Source organism: Apteryx mantelli, chromosome 15 (assembly GCF_036417845.1).
Source record: "Apteryx mantelli isolate bAptMan1 chromosome 15, bAptMan1.hap1, whole genome shotgun sequence".
NCBI classification, from domain to species: Eukaryota; Metazoa; Chordata; class Aves; order Apterygiformes; family Apterygidae; genus Apteryx; species Apteryx mantelli.
In genome coordinates this window covers 17,019,177-17,037,598 of record NC_089992.1, presented here as the reverse complement: position 1 = coordinate 17,037,598, position 18,422 = coordinate 17,019,177, and the positions used below count along the sequence as shown (strand labels likewise).

General features: G+C 39.4%; 1 protein-coding gene and 1 long non-coding RNA gene across 5 annotated transcripts in view; one reads left to right on the top strand and one right to left on the bottom strand.

Moving 5' to 3' along the window:
• ALDH1A2 (aldehyde dehydrogenase 1 family member A2) overlaps positions 1-15,473 on the top strand; it is a 59,751-nt gene extending 44,278 nt beyond the window's left edge. For 3 of the 4 annotated variants that reach the window (XM_067305461.1, XM_067305459.1, XM_067305460.1), the window contains 6 exons: positions 3,173-3,275; positions 6,158-6,342; positions 7,114-7,278; positions 7,716-7,873; positions 8,714-8,788; positions 13,070-15,473. In XM_067305461.1, coding sequence (XP_067161562.1) covers positions 3,173-3,275; positions 6,158-6,342; positions 7,114-7,278; positions 7,716-7,873; positions 8,714-8,788; positions 13,070-13,142 — 759 coding nt within the window. In that variant the 3' untranslated portion in view covers positions 13,143-15,473. The remainder of the gene's footprint in view (positions 1-3,172; positions 3,276-6,157; positions 6,343-7,113; positions 7,279-7,715; positions 7,874-8,713; positions 8,789-13,069) is intronic. The other variant, XR_010885693.1, reaches the window with a different exon arrangement.
• LOC136993410 (uncharacterized) overlaps positions 12,556-18,422 on the bottom strand; it is a 60,082-nt gene continuing 54,215 nt past the window's right edge. The window contains exon 3 of the long non-coding RNA XR_010885694.1: positions 12,556-12,747. This is a non-coding gene — a long non-coding RNA (uncharacterized lncRNA). The remainder of the gene's footprint in view (positions 12,748-18,422) is intronic.

The window sequence follows — 18,422 nt, the reverse complement described above, 5'->3', positions numbered from 1 at the left end:
AGGAACTGAAGAGAATATGAAAGGCAATAGACTTCCTTGAATTTCTGCACAGATGATATATTTAAAAAAAACGACTGCATGAACCTCCTCTTGAGAGAGACATTGAACTTTCAAACACAGAAGGCACAAACAAATAACAATCAAATGTTGTATATCATGATACGCTCTCAATTCCTAATATCATACAGCTCACAGTCCAGAAACAGACCCTTCCAGGACTATCCTTCAAGTAGCTTTTTTTGCACATGGATGCCGCAGAATGCTTCTTTAATCATCTTTGTTGTTGTTGTTCTGAATAACAAATTGTTTTCTTTGAGATGGGCCAAATTACATCTGCCTCACTCTCCATGCAGCTTAAAAGGTTATAGTACTTCACAAGTTATCCAGGGATACTCCTGATATCAATCTTGAAGCCTATTCAAAACAAGGATGGGGAGTCAGGGTTTTCTGTGCCAACATTCCTGCTGAATAATCAGCCCAGCTCCATTATCTGTGGGGGAGTCCTCTCTTCCAGCGTTCCCTTGCAAGGCTGCACTGCCTGTTGGGAGCTCACAGATATAGAGCTGAGAGACGCCACAGGAAGCATGTACTAAAAGACCATACAGATTGGAATACTATCACTTATCCCTTTCATGCTGTCGTTCTCCATAAAGAGAGAGAGAGTCAGTTACAAAAGGCTGCTTTTGTCGCTAAATAATCACAGCTCTGGTGCCCTCCCCAAGACTTTCCTGAACCTGTAAGTGCACAGGGCACAATAGGAGCACAGTGAACAATAATGCCGAGCAGCAGGCGCCCTACCAACCTCATGTCTGCACTGATTTTGGATGGAAAAGACACAGTGAAGCTGTCTGTTAAGTTTATACTTGGAAACTTGACAACAACCTCCATTTACTAACAGCACTCTGGACAACACTTTTCCTAACTAAGGCCATTTTCTCCAAGCCTTTTGGATTTCAATATTTGCCACACACATAATATTTGGACTTGCATATTCCCAATCGCTTGTTTCTACAGAATTCTTTACAAACCTTTATTTACATGGACAAAACAACTTTGACATTAAAGTGATGGAATGGAAGAGAGGAGATGGTGGGCTGGACACATTGCTCTGGCTTCCTTGGTATACCCTGCTCTTTGGGGATTTTTGAGAGGAAATAAATAGAGGATTGTTGCTCTTTGAAAGAGGGAAGCTCAAGGCAGTGAGGGTGTGAATGGCATTGGCTGGCGCTGGCACTGGCTGTAAACACAGCACTCTCACCGGTTTTCACTGTAAATTTTCAGGATGGTTTGAGAGGTTGGAATTTCCAAATGACATGTTCAATGTATGTGGTGGGGGTGGAGGGCAGAAAGGGTTCTTCTTTTTCATGTTCACATCTGGCTGTCAGTCAAACATAGCAATAAAATCAGCTCCAATTAAGGGGGATATGCAAGGAATTTCATGATAATGTCAACACTCCATTCCATCAATACAGGGGTAAAGAAAAGAAGCTAATGTTAATTTCTTTTTCTAAAAAAGAAATAACCTCAGTCACACTTGATAGTGGCAACACCAGATAAACAGTTAATCAGAAAGGTACATGAAGTGGTTGACAATTCCTTCATTATCCTGTGAGCTTTTAGCTTTGTTTTTTCTGTGGGGGCCCTGGTTTCTGTTTCATTTGCTTTCTGATTACTCCAGTGCTGAGTTAACTTCCTCCAGCAGACTAACTTCAGTTCTGTAAGAGGTTGAGCTTCTCTTCCATTAACCCTTTACTGCTGGGAATCTCACTCACCTGACGTGAGGAAGAGAAACAGAAAACTGAGAAATCCCAACAGCCAGAGCCCAGAGTACTAGGCAGAGATTGAAGTCTAGTTGTTGACAGAATTTTGAAGACAAAACCCTCATTCCTAGTGAATATAGCATGAGAGTTGGAGTTCTGGTCAGCATCTCACTCATGTGTCACTAGGCATCTAACTTTGTGAGACCTTAAAACATGTTCCATTAAAAAAAAAAAAAAGAATATCCTCAAGCTTCTCAATATTCAAAAGATAATTTTAATCCTGTGCTTTACTGTGTGGGGGCCTAAATCTATCTCTTATTACTTCCTTAGCTACAAAAATGGGCATAATTACACTGCAACAGTACAAAATCTGATCTATTTTGGATTCATTGTTCCAGGGAGGGGAGAATCTCCAGGGAGCACAGCTGCCTCTCCAACTGTCCTGGGTACAGGAAACGTCATATATGTAGCTCTCGAAGTGCTACTCCATTTAATCAATCCTTGTGTTCCTTGGTCAGATTGGCAACTTGAGGCTGCTCTGATTTCCTCTTAGGGCTGCATTCTGCTCCAGCTGACCCCACAATCTACAAAGACATTTTAGAGGCACCTTTGACCTCCTCGACCCATATTAAGATCATCTGTGGTGCAGTTGAGGGTTAGATCCGGGATGGTGCATTTGTAACTTCTTGCTCTTTTTGGTATTCTGCTGTACACTGCTAATCCTGCAGAGAAGGCTGATGATTCTGTCAGAATTTGATACATGCTGGATTATGATTTCACTGCTAAAATTACTTAAATTTTGGGGCACTGAAAACTGAATTTTGAGGCACTCCTACAAACTGGTTTGGCTAGCAGTTTAGAAACTGTAAGTACTAAAAGTGAAATAAATTCTAATGGCAGTGCTCATTTGGGGTAACTAAAACCTGGACTATATAAAAAAGTGTGATTGTAGTTATTACTGATGAATAGTAATAAATACATGCTTAATACATACTCAAATATCAGATCTATTTTCTTCCACATGAAACTGAAAATTGTATAACCAAACCTCTTGATAACAGTATGGAAAACCTCGTGCACATGCCGGTAATTTGGATGGAAGTAATTCTAGTTACACAAATTTCAGATTTTTAACTCAGCCCTCCTATAGCACCCTAAAAGAGAGCGCCAAGTCATTTTAGCATAGCTACCATGGGATGAAAGATACAAACACCTCTCTTTGTGCCAGACTTTGTCCCCGCTACAATTCTAGAAAAAAAACCTGGAAAGCTGTCTACTGTTGATGTGAATCTGTTTGGACTGAAGAACCTGCTGGATTATTTAAAGCACTGTTCCAGTGATGTCCAGCACTGGCTGTTAAAGTGAACTGTATGACTACATTGCCTGTAAAATGCGTCTCCATTTCCTTTCAGGTTGGAAAGCTGATCCAAGAAGCAGCTGGAAGGAGTAATTTGAAGAGAGTTACTCTGGAGCTGGGTGGGAAAAGCCCAAACATTATTTTTGCAGATGCTGATTGTAAGTCAGCACTTCCACATTTTCCTTAAAAACACGTTTTTGTGTTGTCATTTTAGGGCATATCTTTCATTCAAAGTGAAATGGACAAATATAGCTGTATCTTATCACACTTTTGACATTACAGAGACAGCCTGGGGGGTGATTTTTTTTTAAAAAACGACAACACTTGTACCCAGAGATTCACAGTGAACAACAAAACAGAGAAACAGTTATAACCAAGCATATATATCTGGTGTTAGTCAAAATCATGGTCCTATACATTTGTAGTCCTAAACTCTGCAGCAAGGTACTCTAGCGCTTTAGATCTGGAAATTCTGTGATAGCAAATTCGCAGCAATTATAAAAAAGGTGGTCTTAATTTAAATCATTTGAATGGTAATCTAGTCGCTGCATTATTACTTTGTTAAGCTGTTCTGATAGTAGCTACAAATGGATATTATTCCATTTTTAAAATTTTCACAACTGAAGATTTGTGTATTGAAGTATCCTCATTGCCATTGTCAGCAGGGAGCTGAAGATTTTGGCAGCTGGATGATGTGCAGCTGGGATTTTTGGCACCTGGGAAGGTACAGGGCAGCAATTTAGGATAGGATAAAACACGAACTGGAAGTTTCTGCTTAAATGATCAGTAATGAAATAGTTAACAATGTTGATATTTAAATTGTCAGCAGGCGGTTTTGACGTTAACACCTCATTAAGATGATGGGACAGTTCACACCTTGCTTTGAGCTATTGTTTCAGGCTGTGTGCAGGCACACTGTGCTCACTGCATTTTCTGAGAACTTACTTTGTAACCCAAAGGATTAGAAATTTAAGTTTTTTTTTTTTTTTAATTTAAAAGAGGAAAGTGAATGGAAGAATGATTCTGAATAGCATAAATTACAAGAGTTGGTTACAATCCTATGTTCATTTAAAAACTTATCAATGACATCTAAAAGACTAGGAGAAAGGTTGAGGACTTTCAGCAACTGAAGGCTTTTCTACATAGGAAAGTTTTACCGTGCTGGGGGTCTAAATTACAGCTGTAGTCATCCCTGTAAGCTAAAAAAGGCTCCTGGTTAGCTGGAGCCAGGTGCAGATGTTACAGCCCTCTACCCCAGTTACTCATCTGCATCTCTCACCAGAAATCACCATGCTCTCAGATGTCCCTAACCTACTAATCATACATACCTGAACATCTTTTGTACAGCAATATGTGCCAGGCCCAGGTCTGCATTATGGTCTTCCACAGCAGAAGGACAAATACTGCTTAGCTGCTGTACGGAACTATAGTTTATCTGTGGCTTGCTGTATCTGCCAAAATAAGGCTGAGGACTTGGGAAGAAGCTGCAGGCAACAGCAGAATAACAGGGCAAGGAGAGGGAGCAAAGCCTTCTCCAGGACTGTTCCACACTGTATCATAGTAACAATCTCTGGCCTGCCTGTAATTACAACCACCAGCACTTGACCTGAGATCCAGACTTCAAAGCTATTATTATTTAAGAACTGCAGACAATTTGCTCACCATTCCAAAGGAGCAGTTTGTTCTGTTTGAGGAACACCATGTGCCAAAAGTTAGCAGAAAGCATGACAAAGCTGTTGAAAGTACAGTGTACCAAAAAAACAGAGAAGAATGGTTAGAGCCCTTCATGGTGCAAAACTGTGTTAAGGAAAGAGGAAGAAACATCAGTTGATCAGTTCTATCCACTGTTGTTTTCAGTCTCTGTGGAGCTGCCTTGGGAAAATTTGAATGTGGTCCAGGGAACACCCTACATGATTTTTTTCAAGATCATGCTGAAGGCAGAATAGGACATTTTTGTTAGATGAAGTTGTCTAGGATGTGCTGAAAGTAAAGCACTGTTGTTTTGTTTATTCCATAAATAATTATATTTAAGCAATGTTCCAAAGCACTGCAGCTGATAACAGAGGTATTGCAGTGCTGCAGGCCATCACTTTATAATGATAAATTCAATATCATACAGCTCAAATTCTTCTCTAGTCAGCTATTATACCCAAGGGGAGAATCTAGCTCTGAATGTCTAAATATGGCTGGATTTTCCTCTCCTGCTTGAGTATTGGATGTGCTGGTTGGACCTCCAGGGAAGCTGGAAAGGAAATCATTTATTGTTTGTTCCATAATTGAACTATATTTTTAAGGCCTCACCTGGCTTTCTGTGAAGGATGTGTTTTGCCATTATCAAAATTAAATTCTCTCAGGTACTTGGTTGGTTATAATCCTCCTCACAGCAGGATTAAACCAACTGCAAACTTGGGATAAGAGACAAATTTTCCCCTTCCCTACCATCCCCAGTCAGCCAGGCTTCTATAGTGTGGGGCACCATTCACTTCCTAGAGTCCTCTTAGAGTTTAGTTTATAAATTACATGTTGCAGGGACATAAGGCATTGGTGAAATTGTTCTCAAATGGCCTACTCCTATAGAACGCTATAGCTGTGTCTTGACTGCAGACTTAATTTTTGCTATGGGATATTAGGCAGTATTTTGTGGCTTGTGTCATGAGATGGCATGTGGAATGTATTATCTATGGACCCTTCTTTACCTAGACAGTGCCTGAAGTCCCAAGGGGTCCCTTGCAATCTGGTGTTTCTGAAACAGTTGTAATACTTTTAATATCATTCTAGTATAGCTGTGCCCAGGCTAGCATAAATGAGGAAAAATCAACTTTAGACACTAAAAAACTCCATATTTTCACAGCGATTATGACATAAAATGAAATGAATCTTCTTCCTTTATGACCTAACATAATATGTCTTTTTTAACCAAATTCACTACTTCTGCTTTGAAGTTTTGGGACTGTGACACCATGTAATACACACGATGCTGGCGCAACAGCAGATGTGTCTATGATGTCTCACAGCAGCTTGTGCTGTCTTCATTTTGTAGTGGACTATGCTGTGGAACAAGCTCACCAGGGTGTCTTCTTCAATCAAGGTCAATGCTGCACTGCAGGCTCCCGGATTTATGTGGAAGAATCAATCTATGAGGAGTTTGTTAGAAGAAGTGTAGAACGTGCAAAGAGGAGAGTAGTAGGGAGTCCTTTTGACCCAACTACAGAACAAGGTCCACAGGTAAAGAAATAGGGCTTCAGTTCTACAGCCCAGATGGTGCCTGGAAGCATTTAAACTATAGTAGGGCCGAGGTCTTTCAATGTATACTCATTGCAATCTGGAGTAGCTGACGTGACAAACGTCTGAAAGATTAAAATTCTAAAGGAGCTAGCTTATCTGTGCAGCACAGAGGTGTTTCTTGTTTAGTGAAAACTCTCATCTTAAATATTAGAAAGTTTGCCTCACAGCTTTAACAGCGAGATTCTGGCCCTTGGTCCCCAACATGCAGCTACAAACTGTATAGTGCTACCATTCATAGGAGAGAAGTTTGCAAAAGTTTCTTTCTAGGCACTTATTTTCAAGAACCGTCTACAACCATGCTGTGCTTGTAGACCCCTAGAGAGATATGAGTTCTAAGCAAAAGATGGGCAGAATTAGAAATTCATCTTTAGAAAATGTAGTGCCACTGTAATAATCAGCCTGGCTTATAACATTTTTAAGAAGTGAACATGGTTCATCGGGAAAAAAATAACGCCCTTCTTTCTTTGTACTTACAAGCCAGATTCCTTAGCAAGGATGCAGGTCTAGCCACATCCATAAGGGGACACATTCTGAAGAAGACGGAGTCCTAGATTACAGTCAGCAGCCATTTGTAGATCTTTGGCGTCTCCAGCTCAAGCAGTAGTGAATATAAGCATGAGTCTACTCACTGGGAGATGACTTGCCTAAAAACTTATTCTGTTTTGATAGTCAAGTGCATGATCTGCAAGTAAAACTGCTTCTCTCTTTCAGATTGATAAAAAGCAATACAACAAAATCTTGGAACTGATTCAAAGTGGCATTACTGAAGGAGCAAAACTCGAATGTGGGGGTAAAGGACTAGGAAGAAAAGGTTTCTTTATTGAACCTACGGTATTTTCCAACGTAACAGATGACATGCGGATTGCGAAGGAGGAGGTATTCACACACATGGGCAAGATCATTTTAGAATGTCCTAAGCACAATTCTGTTTCTTTTCTTTATTTTCTGAGACAAAAGCTTTCAAGTGAAAATTACCACTATAAAAAAAGAGATTAGAATCTCTTCAGAACTCCTTCTGCATAAAGCAACTTATAGCATTGGTTTGGGTAAAGAAGCTCAATTTTTGTCATTGGCTATAAAGCCTCAGACCTCAAAGAAGAGATAAGGGAGGAAATGTATGAGTTCCACTGGGACAACTGCTTTAGGAAATTCATACAGTTTTAGAGAGAGCTATTACCACTAATAAATGTTGCTGTGGGAATTTCTGAAGAGTAAAACAGGAGAAGGGAGACAGCTAAAAAGCAGTATAAATTAGGAATAAAATGTCTCTTGAGTGGTCTGTTTTATAAATTAATGATTAATCTTTCTTGCAGATTTTTGGGCCTGTTCAAGAAATACTGAGATTTAAAACCATGGATGAAGTTATAGAGAGAGCCAACAATTCTGATTTTGGGCTGGTAGCTGCTGTCTTTACAAATGACATAAACAAGGCCCTGACAGTCTCTTCAGCAATGCAGGCTGGGACAGTCTGGTAAGGCCGAAGTTATCACACTCCTGCTCTTGGAGATAAAGAGTTTGACTCACAATCATTATGTCACCTCAGTTTTGCACGTTTGTCTCAAAAGTGTTTATCTAGACCATCCTGAAGGTGAATCACTGAGATATGAAGCAGCTGTAAGGGGGGGGGGGTGTTGTCACTCTGCTCACTTTGGGTGAATGCTGCTGTCTGCAGACTTGTTGAAAAGTGGAAAGTGCCTTTCTTTCTGTTAGCAGGGCAGTCACACTGCTGAAGGGCACCGCTGAAAACAAACAATCCAGAGTATAAACGACCCTTTCTGTGGAGCAGAGGAATCCTGTAAGGTTTCTGCTCATGGCACAAAGAAGCGTGCACTTTCTATAAGGCCAACATCATGGAACCAAGGGGAGACCTGTTCTCTCTAGCCCCTGGGAGTAGGCAATGCCACTTCTAAAGTTTGATAGCTTACAATTTGATATGTCAAGCCTGGATAAACTAAAAATCCAAGAGAAATCAGGTGGAAAAGGGACAAATTCAAATGTAATAGCTCTGTGTTACAACCTGGCATTGAGGTTTGTCAGCAAATTAACAGTTCATTTACTGAAGCTGCATCCAAGTGTTCGGTGTGCTCCTCCAAGTCTTCACAGGCCAGATCCTGTTCTCTTTTTGAATGAGGAGTAGAATGTTGCTATTGCAATGTAAATCCCTCTTTTTTTTTTTTTTTTAACCAATGACAAGTTTGTTATTACAAAGAGCATTACAGTATCCTTAGCTCCACAAGTTTCAGTCTCTCCCTGAGTCTTCCAAATGCCTTTCTGACAGTACAATCAGACTTGCTGCCTTTTCCTTTTACAGGATAAATTGCTACAATGCCTTAAATGCCCAAAGTCCTTTTGGAGGATTCAAAATGTCTGGCAATGGGAGAGAGATGTAAGTATTATATTGTTATCTTCTAAACTGTTTTCAGCTCTACAACTCAATAAACATTAGTGAATCTTTCCACACAAATTCCATCTAGAAATACTCCCATCTGACGATTAGGGCACAGTATAAGATGACTGATAGTTATTGCCAGTTGTATATGGCAAGATGGCAAGATCATTTTTCTTCTTCCTTTTTTTTTTTTGACACAGCAAAATAAGTTCTTGGCTATATCTTCATATTCTGAAAAAAACTGAAAATTTCTGAGTATTTTGCCACACTGTACCCTGTGTTCCAAGAGAGTTTTCCTTAGCTGTATTAACCAGTGCTTTTCCAGAAAGATTCACTTTTTGTTATTTGTTGCTGTTTGCTTTGGACTAGTTTGGTGTACTTGTTTTAGAGTTGTTTTGCCATATATTTTGCCTCTCTCTCTGAAACTTTGTATTTTTTCCTTTCTTTACTTTTTGCTACATTTATTAGTATAGGTCCATCTGAATTTAATTAAAATGTTATCTTTCTCTTCCAGATTTAAAAACAATGTTAAATGAAATCAGGCCTAGACAAGAATAGACAACTGTTTACACCCCTTTAAAAAATCACCTTCCATTACAAAGCCTTCTGTCTTTTCTTATTCCATTTAGAAGTAAGTGCCAAATATTTTGAAATGGAGCTCCACCCTCAAATGCTTTCCATGTACCTAGCTTAAAGTCTTAGTAGTTTTTAATTCTCATTACAATCACAAGGAAGTTTAGCAATCCATCAGCCCCAGATTGGTTATGCATTTCTTTTTATATATATATACATATATATATATATATATATATATAAAGGATTCAATTAATTTCTGTGCAGGAGGCATATGTAGCAGTTTTGTCCCACCTAAACCTTCAAAATAGCTTATGGCTAATAGCAAACTCAGCAGTAAACTAAAATAAGGTCAAACTCTTTAAAACTTTAAATATATTGAATTATACAACTTGATCTATAAAATGAGCTCTGTGTAGTCTGAAATATTTTCCCTCATTAGGGAGTACTTTGAATAACACATTCATACTATTCTTCACATTCATGAGTTATGAGGTGATCTCACACTGGCATAAATATGTCAGCTCATCTAACTCTTATCATTGTGAAAATATTCTAGAACTACTAAGCTCAATAGAGCACATGAGTAACCTGACACCCAAGGGTGACCCTATTGACTTCAGGGAGGTTAACTGTGCAGGCAAAATATTCACATATTGATATCGTAGAGTTTTCTAAAGGGGGGAAAACAGGCAGCCCCCCAGCTCTCATGGAAAAATCTATGGGAGTTGTATACTCGATTCCCATCTACAGCTTTGAAAATCTTTACCGTAAACAATAAATGATGTGAATAAAAATAATATTCCTCACACAAAGATGCCTGAAAACCTGCTCCTGAGTAATTATTCTATTCATTTAAGAACTTCTTGATCAGATAACCTATCAAGGCTTCTAATTCTTCCTCCCCCTGCCCCACTTATTATTTGCACACTGTTTATTAAAATGTCAAGGTTTCTTAGTAGATCCCTATTTTTCAAGGATACATTTTACAGCATGAATCATGTTGATGCAGAATTAAAAAACAAAAAATAAGAACAGAACATGGCCATATATATGTGTGCATCTTTGCTAAGCTAACACTATGTTACAGACAGATCATAATTGTACCACTGTGATATTTGTGCTAGCACTGTATCTAGCTGGGATTTGATTTGTTCCTGCATTTAAATTCCCAGATTTTTAAAATACATAGGGAAAAAAATGAACATAGACAGTTGAGATCTGCCACAGTTATTTTACACTGCCACAAAACTTCTGTACACAATGCAAGATTCTTGTTTACCTTAAGGCTATTTAAAACATTCTTGTATTCCTAAAGGCGTATTAAAAGGAGGGATTTCTTTACATTTTTTTTTAAAGCTCCTTATACGACTTGAGTGGTGTAAAACTGAACTCCTGTAACTAGAAATCGGGTGACTCATCCTATATGGCCACATATAACCTTTTATATTAGGTATAGTCTCTCAAAATTCTGGTCTCAGTCCAAATGTCTTCAAGGGAAGGAGGTTCCATTCTACTTTACCACTATCCTTTACTGTCGTGGGAATCATTATTGTCTGGATAGCTCTGAGCTCAGCAGTGCATAGCTGCATTCCCAAAAGAAGTGAAAACAGGAGAAAGGCTTGGAGCTATAATTCTTTCTCTTATCTTCTTTTCTCTTGGCCTGAGAGGGAGGAGAGTCATCATTTCTTTTTGGAGAGCAATTTATTCCCTTTCCCTCACACCTACACAAGCCAGGGATAGCGTCAGGCAAACTTGACCCATGGGTTCCTCCGTCTCATGGATGCAACCCTTGTTCTCACCCTGTTACTGAACTGCAATCCAAGAAGACCCAAAGTGGCCACGAAACAGGATGTTATTGCTCCCTACTTCCCTGTATTAGGCTGTGGGGACAACCTAGCCCTTTGAACATGCACTGACTCATCTGCTCTGAATGCCTGGAATAACCCATCTTCCTATTCAGCAAGAGCAACTGTTTAACTTTTGAAAAATACTTTCTTTAAAATTTCTCACAGTTGTCTACTTCCAAAGTTTCAGCCAGAAAACCAATCCATAAGGCCCTGAAGCCTTGAGTTGAAGAAACAGAGAATAAATTTGTCTAGTTTTGTTTGCCAGACCAAGACACGACACAAACTGGCAGCTGGAACATACATAAAGGCACTGGATTCTCTGTTGGCTAGGTTATCTATTGATTCACAAAAATATGTCCAACTGGTGTCTGGAGCCAAGTTGCAGCACTACTGAATCAAGCAGAAACTTTCATGCAGAGAGACTTATTAGTGTTCATTCTTGGGCTCCATGCAGCTCCTGATGGCAGCTGAGCCATAGGGGATGGTTCTGTGGCTTCAGCTGAGTCTGACAAATAGCTAAATATTTTGGTCATTCTGTTGGAGACAAAACTAGGACTTTCCACTGAAAGTTGGAGCTGTGGTGGTCCAAATCATTGGGCACCCTTCACATGCTGAAAAATCTTTACCAGTATATTTTCTTCCATGTATTTAGGCTTTGGTAAATCATAAAATTCCTACTGAAACATCAGTCTGGGTGAGTTAAGTATCAACCTGTATATCAAGTGTCAGGCTTGCCAAGCCAACAGGCATGTCAGAAAGTTTTCAAAACTGCAGGTGGTGTGAAATGGGAATTGTGTGTGTTTTAGGGGTGGGGATAACATTTTAACTAAGAATGCTTAAGCATCCTTTTATGAGTTCAGGTAGAAGAGACCCTCCACTTACAGGCTTGGATTGTACATGTTTTGAGGTGGGGATATTTTTTGCTTTATGCACACAGCAGACAGCTTAGAACTCAACAACTTGACTAGAACACACTTATCCCTCACTCAAAACATACATAGGGAAATGCAAATACCTACACTTTAGGGAAGAAAGGTGTGCTCCCAAGGAACCAAGTCCACTCTGAACCTCAGCAGAGTTGCCTAAGAGATGAGCCAGACCAGAGATGACTGCAATAAAATCTACGCAGCATTCACAAACACCCATTCCTTAAGCATCATCTATCCCAAGCAGAACATGTATCCCACAGCGTTAGGTGTCAGATGACAGGGACCTAGTAAGTGGCTAGATAGTTTACAGGATCTGGTGTAAGATGCTGTGCCAGGACAAAAAGAGGTTTTCTAGTTAACTAGTGGAAATCTGAGCAGGTTGAACTCTCTTTCATAGTAAGTGCAAATGCTGATTCCTGCTGCTGGATATTTTGATAGGGTAAAAAGAGCAATGGGTTAAGAATCACGTTCAACTTTATCCAGGGTTGTGAGTAGTTCACTTACCACAGTATTCAGTTTGGAGCTTCTCTCTCCTGAGTGCAAATATAAGTAGTAATTTTATTGAGCAGTAGTGTAGGTCTTGTCATTTGGACATCTGCAGGATCTGGAAAGGACAGAGGACATCAGTTCACTTGGAACAGTTCTGCTGAGGGACAGTGAGTACTACTGGGTTTAATGTGGTTCTGTATCTCCTTATCAAATGCTAGAGCCATCTGTTGTTCTTCTGACCTCCACTGAAACTTCATATTCAGGTTTTTTGAAAGATGGCATGAATGGAAATCTTATATAAAGTAACAGTACAACAGGAAACCCATGACTAGAAATTTAGGCTATATCTTAACTTTTTCAAGGAATCACTTCATGGATTTTGCTCAGTAAGGAATTAATGACTGCTGTAAGTTGACAGTTGCAATTTGTCTTTTTAGGGGTGAATGTGGATTGAGAGAATATTCTGAAGTTAAAACTGTGACAATAAAGATCCCTCAGAAGAATTCGTAAAATGATGAAAGACAAGGTTGTGCGGAAGAGCACATGATGCCACCCTCTCTATTCCTTAACGGGACCAGCACTCAGGAATAAAAAGTGTTACACAATATATATTTAAGAAATTAAGTTGCAGCATATATACCAGGCACATAATCGCATAAGTAATGCAAATCAATTCTGCATGTTTTCATAAAACTCTTCTTTACATCTTTATTAAACAAACCATACAAACCATACCAACAAGAGATAAAGTTGCTATTGGGCATCATTTAATAACGGTTCTACCTATAAAACTGTTAAATGCAAATGCATGCACATACACATTTATCTCTTCATTAAATAAACAGAATAAGTCTGCTTTCAAGTTGCCTTTTCAAGGCCTGCCTTGTGCTGACATTCTTGTTTCATACAGGGCTTTACAAGCCGAATTTTACCCCAAATGCTAGCAGTGAGCAACATAACCAAGTACCATTGTTATTCTTAAAATCAAAAAAAGAAAAAAAAAAAAAGATTGTGAACTGTAACCAGCCAGAAATTGGTATACTGGCAACTTTTCAATTAGCACACTCACATAAAAAGGTCAAACTGGGGAGAGAACTAAATCATTGTATGCATAATGAAATCCAAATATTCATCAGTGAGATTTGTCTTTCAGACTCACAGCTTTTTGGTTTTTGAAACTTATTTTAATAATTATTTTATGCCTTGCTTATTATAAGCAAAAATCCTCCCTTAAAGGACTTAAAGGGACTTAAAAAGTTTTACCTGCCTGCAGAAAGAGCATGGCCAGGCAGGGTGGAAGGGTGCTAAGGAGAACAGGAACAGATCTAAAGGCTTCACAGAGTATTTCAGCTTTCACTGATCACCTAGTTTTGTTGTTATTACTGTTGTTGTTTTCACCTTTTTTTTCTTTTTTTTAAGAAGCATATGCACACATAGACTCTGTAACCTTGTCTGCCAGTAAACTGTCCATGATTACAGCAGATGTTTCTACTTTTACCAGTGGGAAATTGTTACGTATTCATTACACAAGGAAGTATCCAGCAAAAACTCACCTGACAAGCAAGTTAGCTTGACTTTATTTTCTTATCGAATGATGGCTTGCCATCCTCACCATGCTTGTGAGCCTGAGGTGAGTTTACTTGCTGGTACTACAACTTCTCAATGATGTCTGCTCTTTTATTGACCCAGCACAAAAATATGAGCGAGCTCTTTTAAGTCTGATGTTTAAAACCACTGTCCCACCATTCCCTGCTGCCTACAGAAGCTCTTCCAACTTGCAACTAAACATCATCTTCTCTTTCTTCTTTCCAGCTGCAGAATTCATCGAATCCTCAGACTTTTTTAAAAAAGGTTTTGCTTTATGTTTTAACTTAGAATTAAGAAAATTTATTTTAAAAGTATAGTAGATCAGATGATTTACTGTAGCTACATTATATACGTGGAGTGCAAGGACAAAATTATAGACTCATTTTAACAGTTCTCCTAGCTGCAGACTCTATACTACAAACCATTGAAAACTCCAGACCTGATTCAGCAAATGATTTCTGCACGTTCTTAACTTTCTTTACCCTCTAAGGAATTCCTCTTAGACCTTAAGTTAAGTGTGTCCTTAAATATATCGCTGAATCAGAGCAAGATTATGCAGCACTTCGCAGTGTTGTGGCCCTCAAATCAACATTTTGTATTTATAACTCATGTCAATCTGTGTGTGTGTTTTTAAAGCAATATGTATACATGATGTTATTCAGAAATGATAGTACATTCACAGACATGGAGATGAATCAAAATATTCCTGAGTTGTTAAATGCGAATGCCATATACTCCTACTGTAGTGTATGTTGGAGTTAAAGAAAAACAAAAAATACAGCAAATAAATAAGAAATTAGTTATCTTTTTAACTGCAATATAATATGTGAAAAAGGAGATTTTATTTCTTTCCTCCTATTTACCTAAAAACAAAACTTTCTGTGCTAGCATCATTTACACTGTGTACTCTTTTGTATTCTTTTTGTGTGTTTTGTATGTCTGTGTGTTATTCCCAGTACTTTCAGGTAAATAATATAGAGTTGCCTTTTTTTTTTCAATCTTTTCACTGCAGCTCCATTTGATGTACATGGACTTGTGAAATCCTTTTTTAATGTACCATCTGCATGGATCCAACAAAACATTTTTCCAGTCCCTGCAGCTTTTTGTTACAGTTTTTAATCATGTATATAGTTATATGTTATTAAAAAAGTAAAAGGATATTTTCTATGAAGTTTTTTCCATTAAAAAGGTTTAGAGAAAGACTTTACAGACTGTGAGACTCCTTTGTTGTTGACAGAGCTATAAAAATATTAAAAAAAATATTTTCTTTGCAAAAAATCTGTTCTCACAGTAGCTTTATTTTCATTTGCAAAAGTGAATGAAGTAAAAGGCCAATTACATTTTCTGGAATATTATTGCAGCTGTATGAAAAACACTTGCGAATTGCAGATCTAGGTCATAGCCAAAGTTCATCCTCACCCTCGTGGTCATAAAGTTTAGCTATTGGGGAAGGTCTGAAATCATCAGACCCAGTGGGGCACCCTTGCAAACTGCTGCATCACAGCTTGAATTTTGGATAATATTTAAAAAAAAAAAAGTGATGCTTTTTCTTTCTCCAGTAGATGAGTCACAGAGATGATTAAATTAACAATCAGATCATTTATGGAGTGATATTCCACTTGTCTTTAATTTCAGAATCCTAAAAAGGGGGAAAAGGACAGACTGAACATTAATTTGATGGTCAGTAAAATTCACATGGCCAGGTACTATACAACTCCCCTCAGGCAATCCCTTAATTCCAAGGTTACTTTCATTGCCAGGAATAGCACTCCTCTTTTGAAACGTTGCCTGTTTAGATAGCGTAAAACAGCTACTCAGTAATAACTCTGAGCTACTTCATTGTAGGGCAAGCTCCAGTTATACCTCAGTGTCAGAGCATAATGCTATTGATTTAATCAATGCTCTACAGGCAATCACTGTACATAAAGTAACTTGGCTAAAGCAGACGGGATAAAAGAGAACAACAGTTAAGAGTAGCAGTGAAACTGAATTCTAGAAAAGGAGCACTGTTCCTGAAAGCCTGGGATATCAGGAATGCAGAAAGCAGGGTGCCATTTCTGCTTGTCTTATCCAGTGGCACGGACGACCCTTTGTCGTGGCCCTGTGAGTGGACAACAAGCACTTTCCATAGTCTCCCTGTCTCTCTGACCTGTTTGCAGCCTGTTTCACCACCTCAGGCATATGCACAAGCAATGGAATGCTTTTTTAAAAGCAAGCTAAAGGAAGAAAGGTTGTTCTGGAACCCATGGAAAACAAGGGAGTGGTGTCACCTAAGGGAATAAGCAAAATCCCGTTCATAGTAAGCAAGCAGTCTGCGGACCTCCAGGCAAATGAGAGTAAATGTATCAATAAATGTGTATGTAGGTGTAATAAAATGGAAATAATTGTGTATTTCTTCTGGAAAAGGATGTGAACAAAGGCAAAAAGAATTTCAGTTCTGTGGCCTTCACACAAAGCTACCATGTTGACAATACTTGGGTAGCATTGACGCATTTATTGGTGCCTATTACAAAGAACGATCTCTCCCTTCCTCCCCGCAGAGGCCAGGATGGAAAAGCTTGCCTTGCATATGCAGAGGCACTGTGTTACAGGCTCTCTTATGCCTCAGTTCTGGAAAAGTGTCCTGGAAAAGGCAGAACCTGTAATAACACACTGAGTTCAGGGCACCAGTTTGGCTAGAGAGGAAGTCAAAGACAAGCAATACACTGTGCTGGTGCTTATGGCTCTCTGCATGGTTACACCTAGAGCTCTGGCGAGCTACATTTGCAAGCACCTTACGCTTGCATCCGCACATCTCCATTTACTGCATGCTACGTCTATCAACACAGGAAGTGATTTTTCTCACAACAACTTTATACCGCAATGACTGATATTCACAGTGCCGTATGACTCACACTGTCTCTACCAAGAAGCAGGAAAAGCCTCTGTGGCTATTAGATGCCATCAGCATTCCCACTGAATCCAGACAGACCTCTCTGAGCACATTAGACTACAGTTGCATACAACACATCTTTCTGCCTTGTTAAACAGAGTTGATTAATTCTATACTGTATCTGCAGTGTCCACTGACAGCACGCGGGTGTCAGGGAACTAGATGTGCCTCTGCCAGAAAGCTTTCTGAGGTGCCCGTGTTCCCTGATAACATTCAGTGGTTTGGCTGTCCTGGCTGTCTGCTGTAAGGGAGAGCGGTCAGCTGTCCATGAAGAGAAAACACAGGTAATACTGGCACTTTTTAGGTACTGTTTTGAACATACACAGATGAAGTGAAACTAGTGGCAAGCTAGATTCAGACTACAAAGAATAAGAAAAGTGCTTGGAAACTTTTGAAGTGAAGTAGGGGAATTTGGCACTTTTGAAGTTTGGGCCGTTTATAAGGTTGGATTAGGCTGATGTGAGAGTAGTGGTGTAATCTCATGCGACTGAAGTGTGACTAGAAGATGCTGTCACTAGGAGTTTGGGTCCCATTTTCCTCTTCCACACAGTACAGTGAGGAGTGCTGGGATGCTGGTTTCAATAAGCACTTGCCTAATTTTTCAGAGGACTAGAACTTACTCACTGGTATTCAAGGTTAACACAAGCTAGGTATTACTACGTCCGGCTGCAGTGCAAGTTCAGCCATTTTAGTGGTTAAGAGCAGGTTAAGCTGTCTCTGTAGCCACAGCTGCTATACTGGGGTAGTGCTTAGTGCCAAGCGCTTGGCTAAGGTAGAGGCCTAGAGGCTGTGACAGCCGTGGCTGAGAATCTGTCCCAAAGAACTGTCAGGGAACAGAAGCAAAAAGGTAACCTGCCTCTCGGTACAAATGGGATAGGTCACCCCAGCTGTTGCATAATGTCTCTAATCCCCTTAAATCACTGTTAAAGGGAGAGAAAAAACACACCTACGCGCTGATGATTCCTAAGAATAAGAATGCGTTGTCTCAAACAGTTCAGCCAGCTGAGCTCAAGTCCTGAATCCTCACCAAAAGTCAACCTCATCCCCCTAGCACAGGTTACTGTAGGGCCCAGCTGCACCACAAAGACCACAGCTACTTTTTTCTGATATCTACAAATTTTAATCCCTCAAACCACTAGTGAAAGGAAGGACTGCACCCATGATCTACCACTTCTCTGTGGCAAGCATTTGCGCTGTTATTTTTCCTGGGTTTATAGGATGAATTTCATCTAACAGTAAATAGAGGCTGCCCTGCACTGTGCACAGTACAT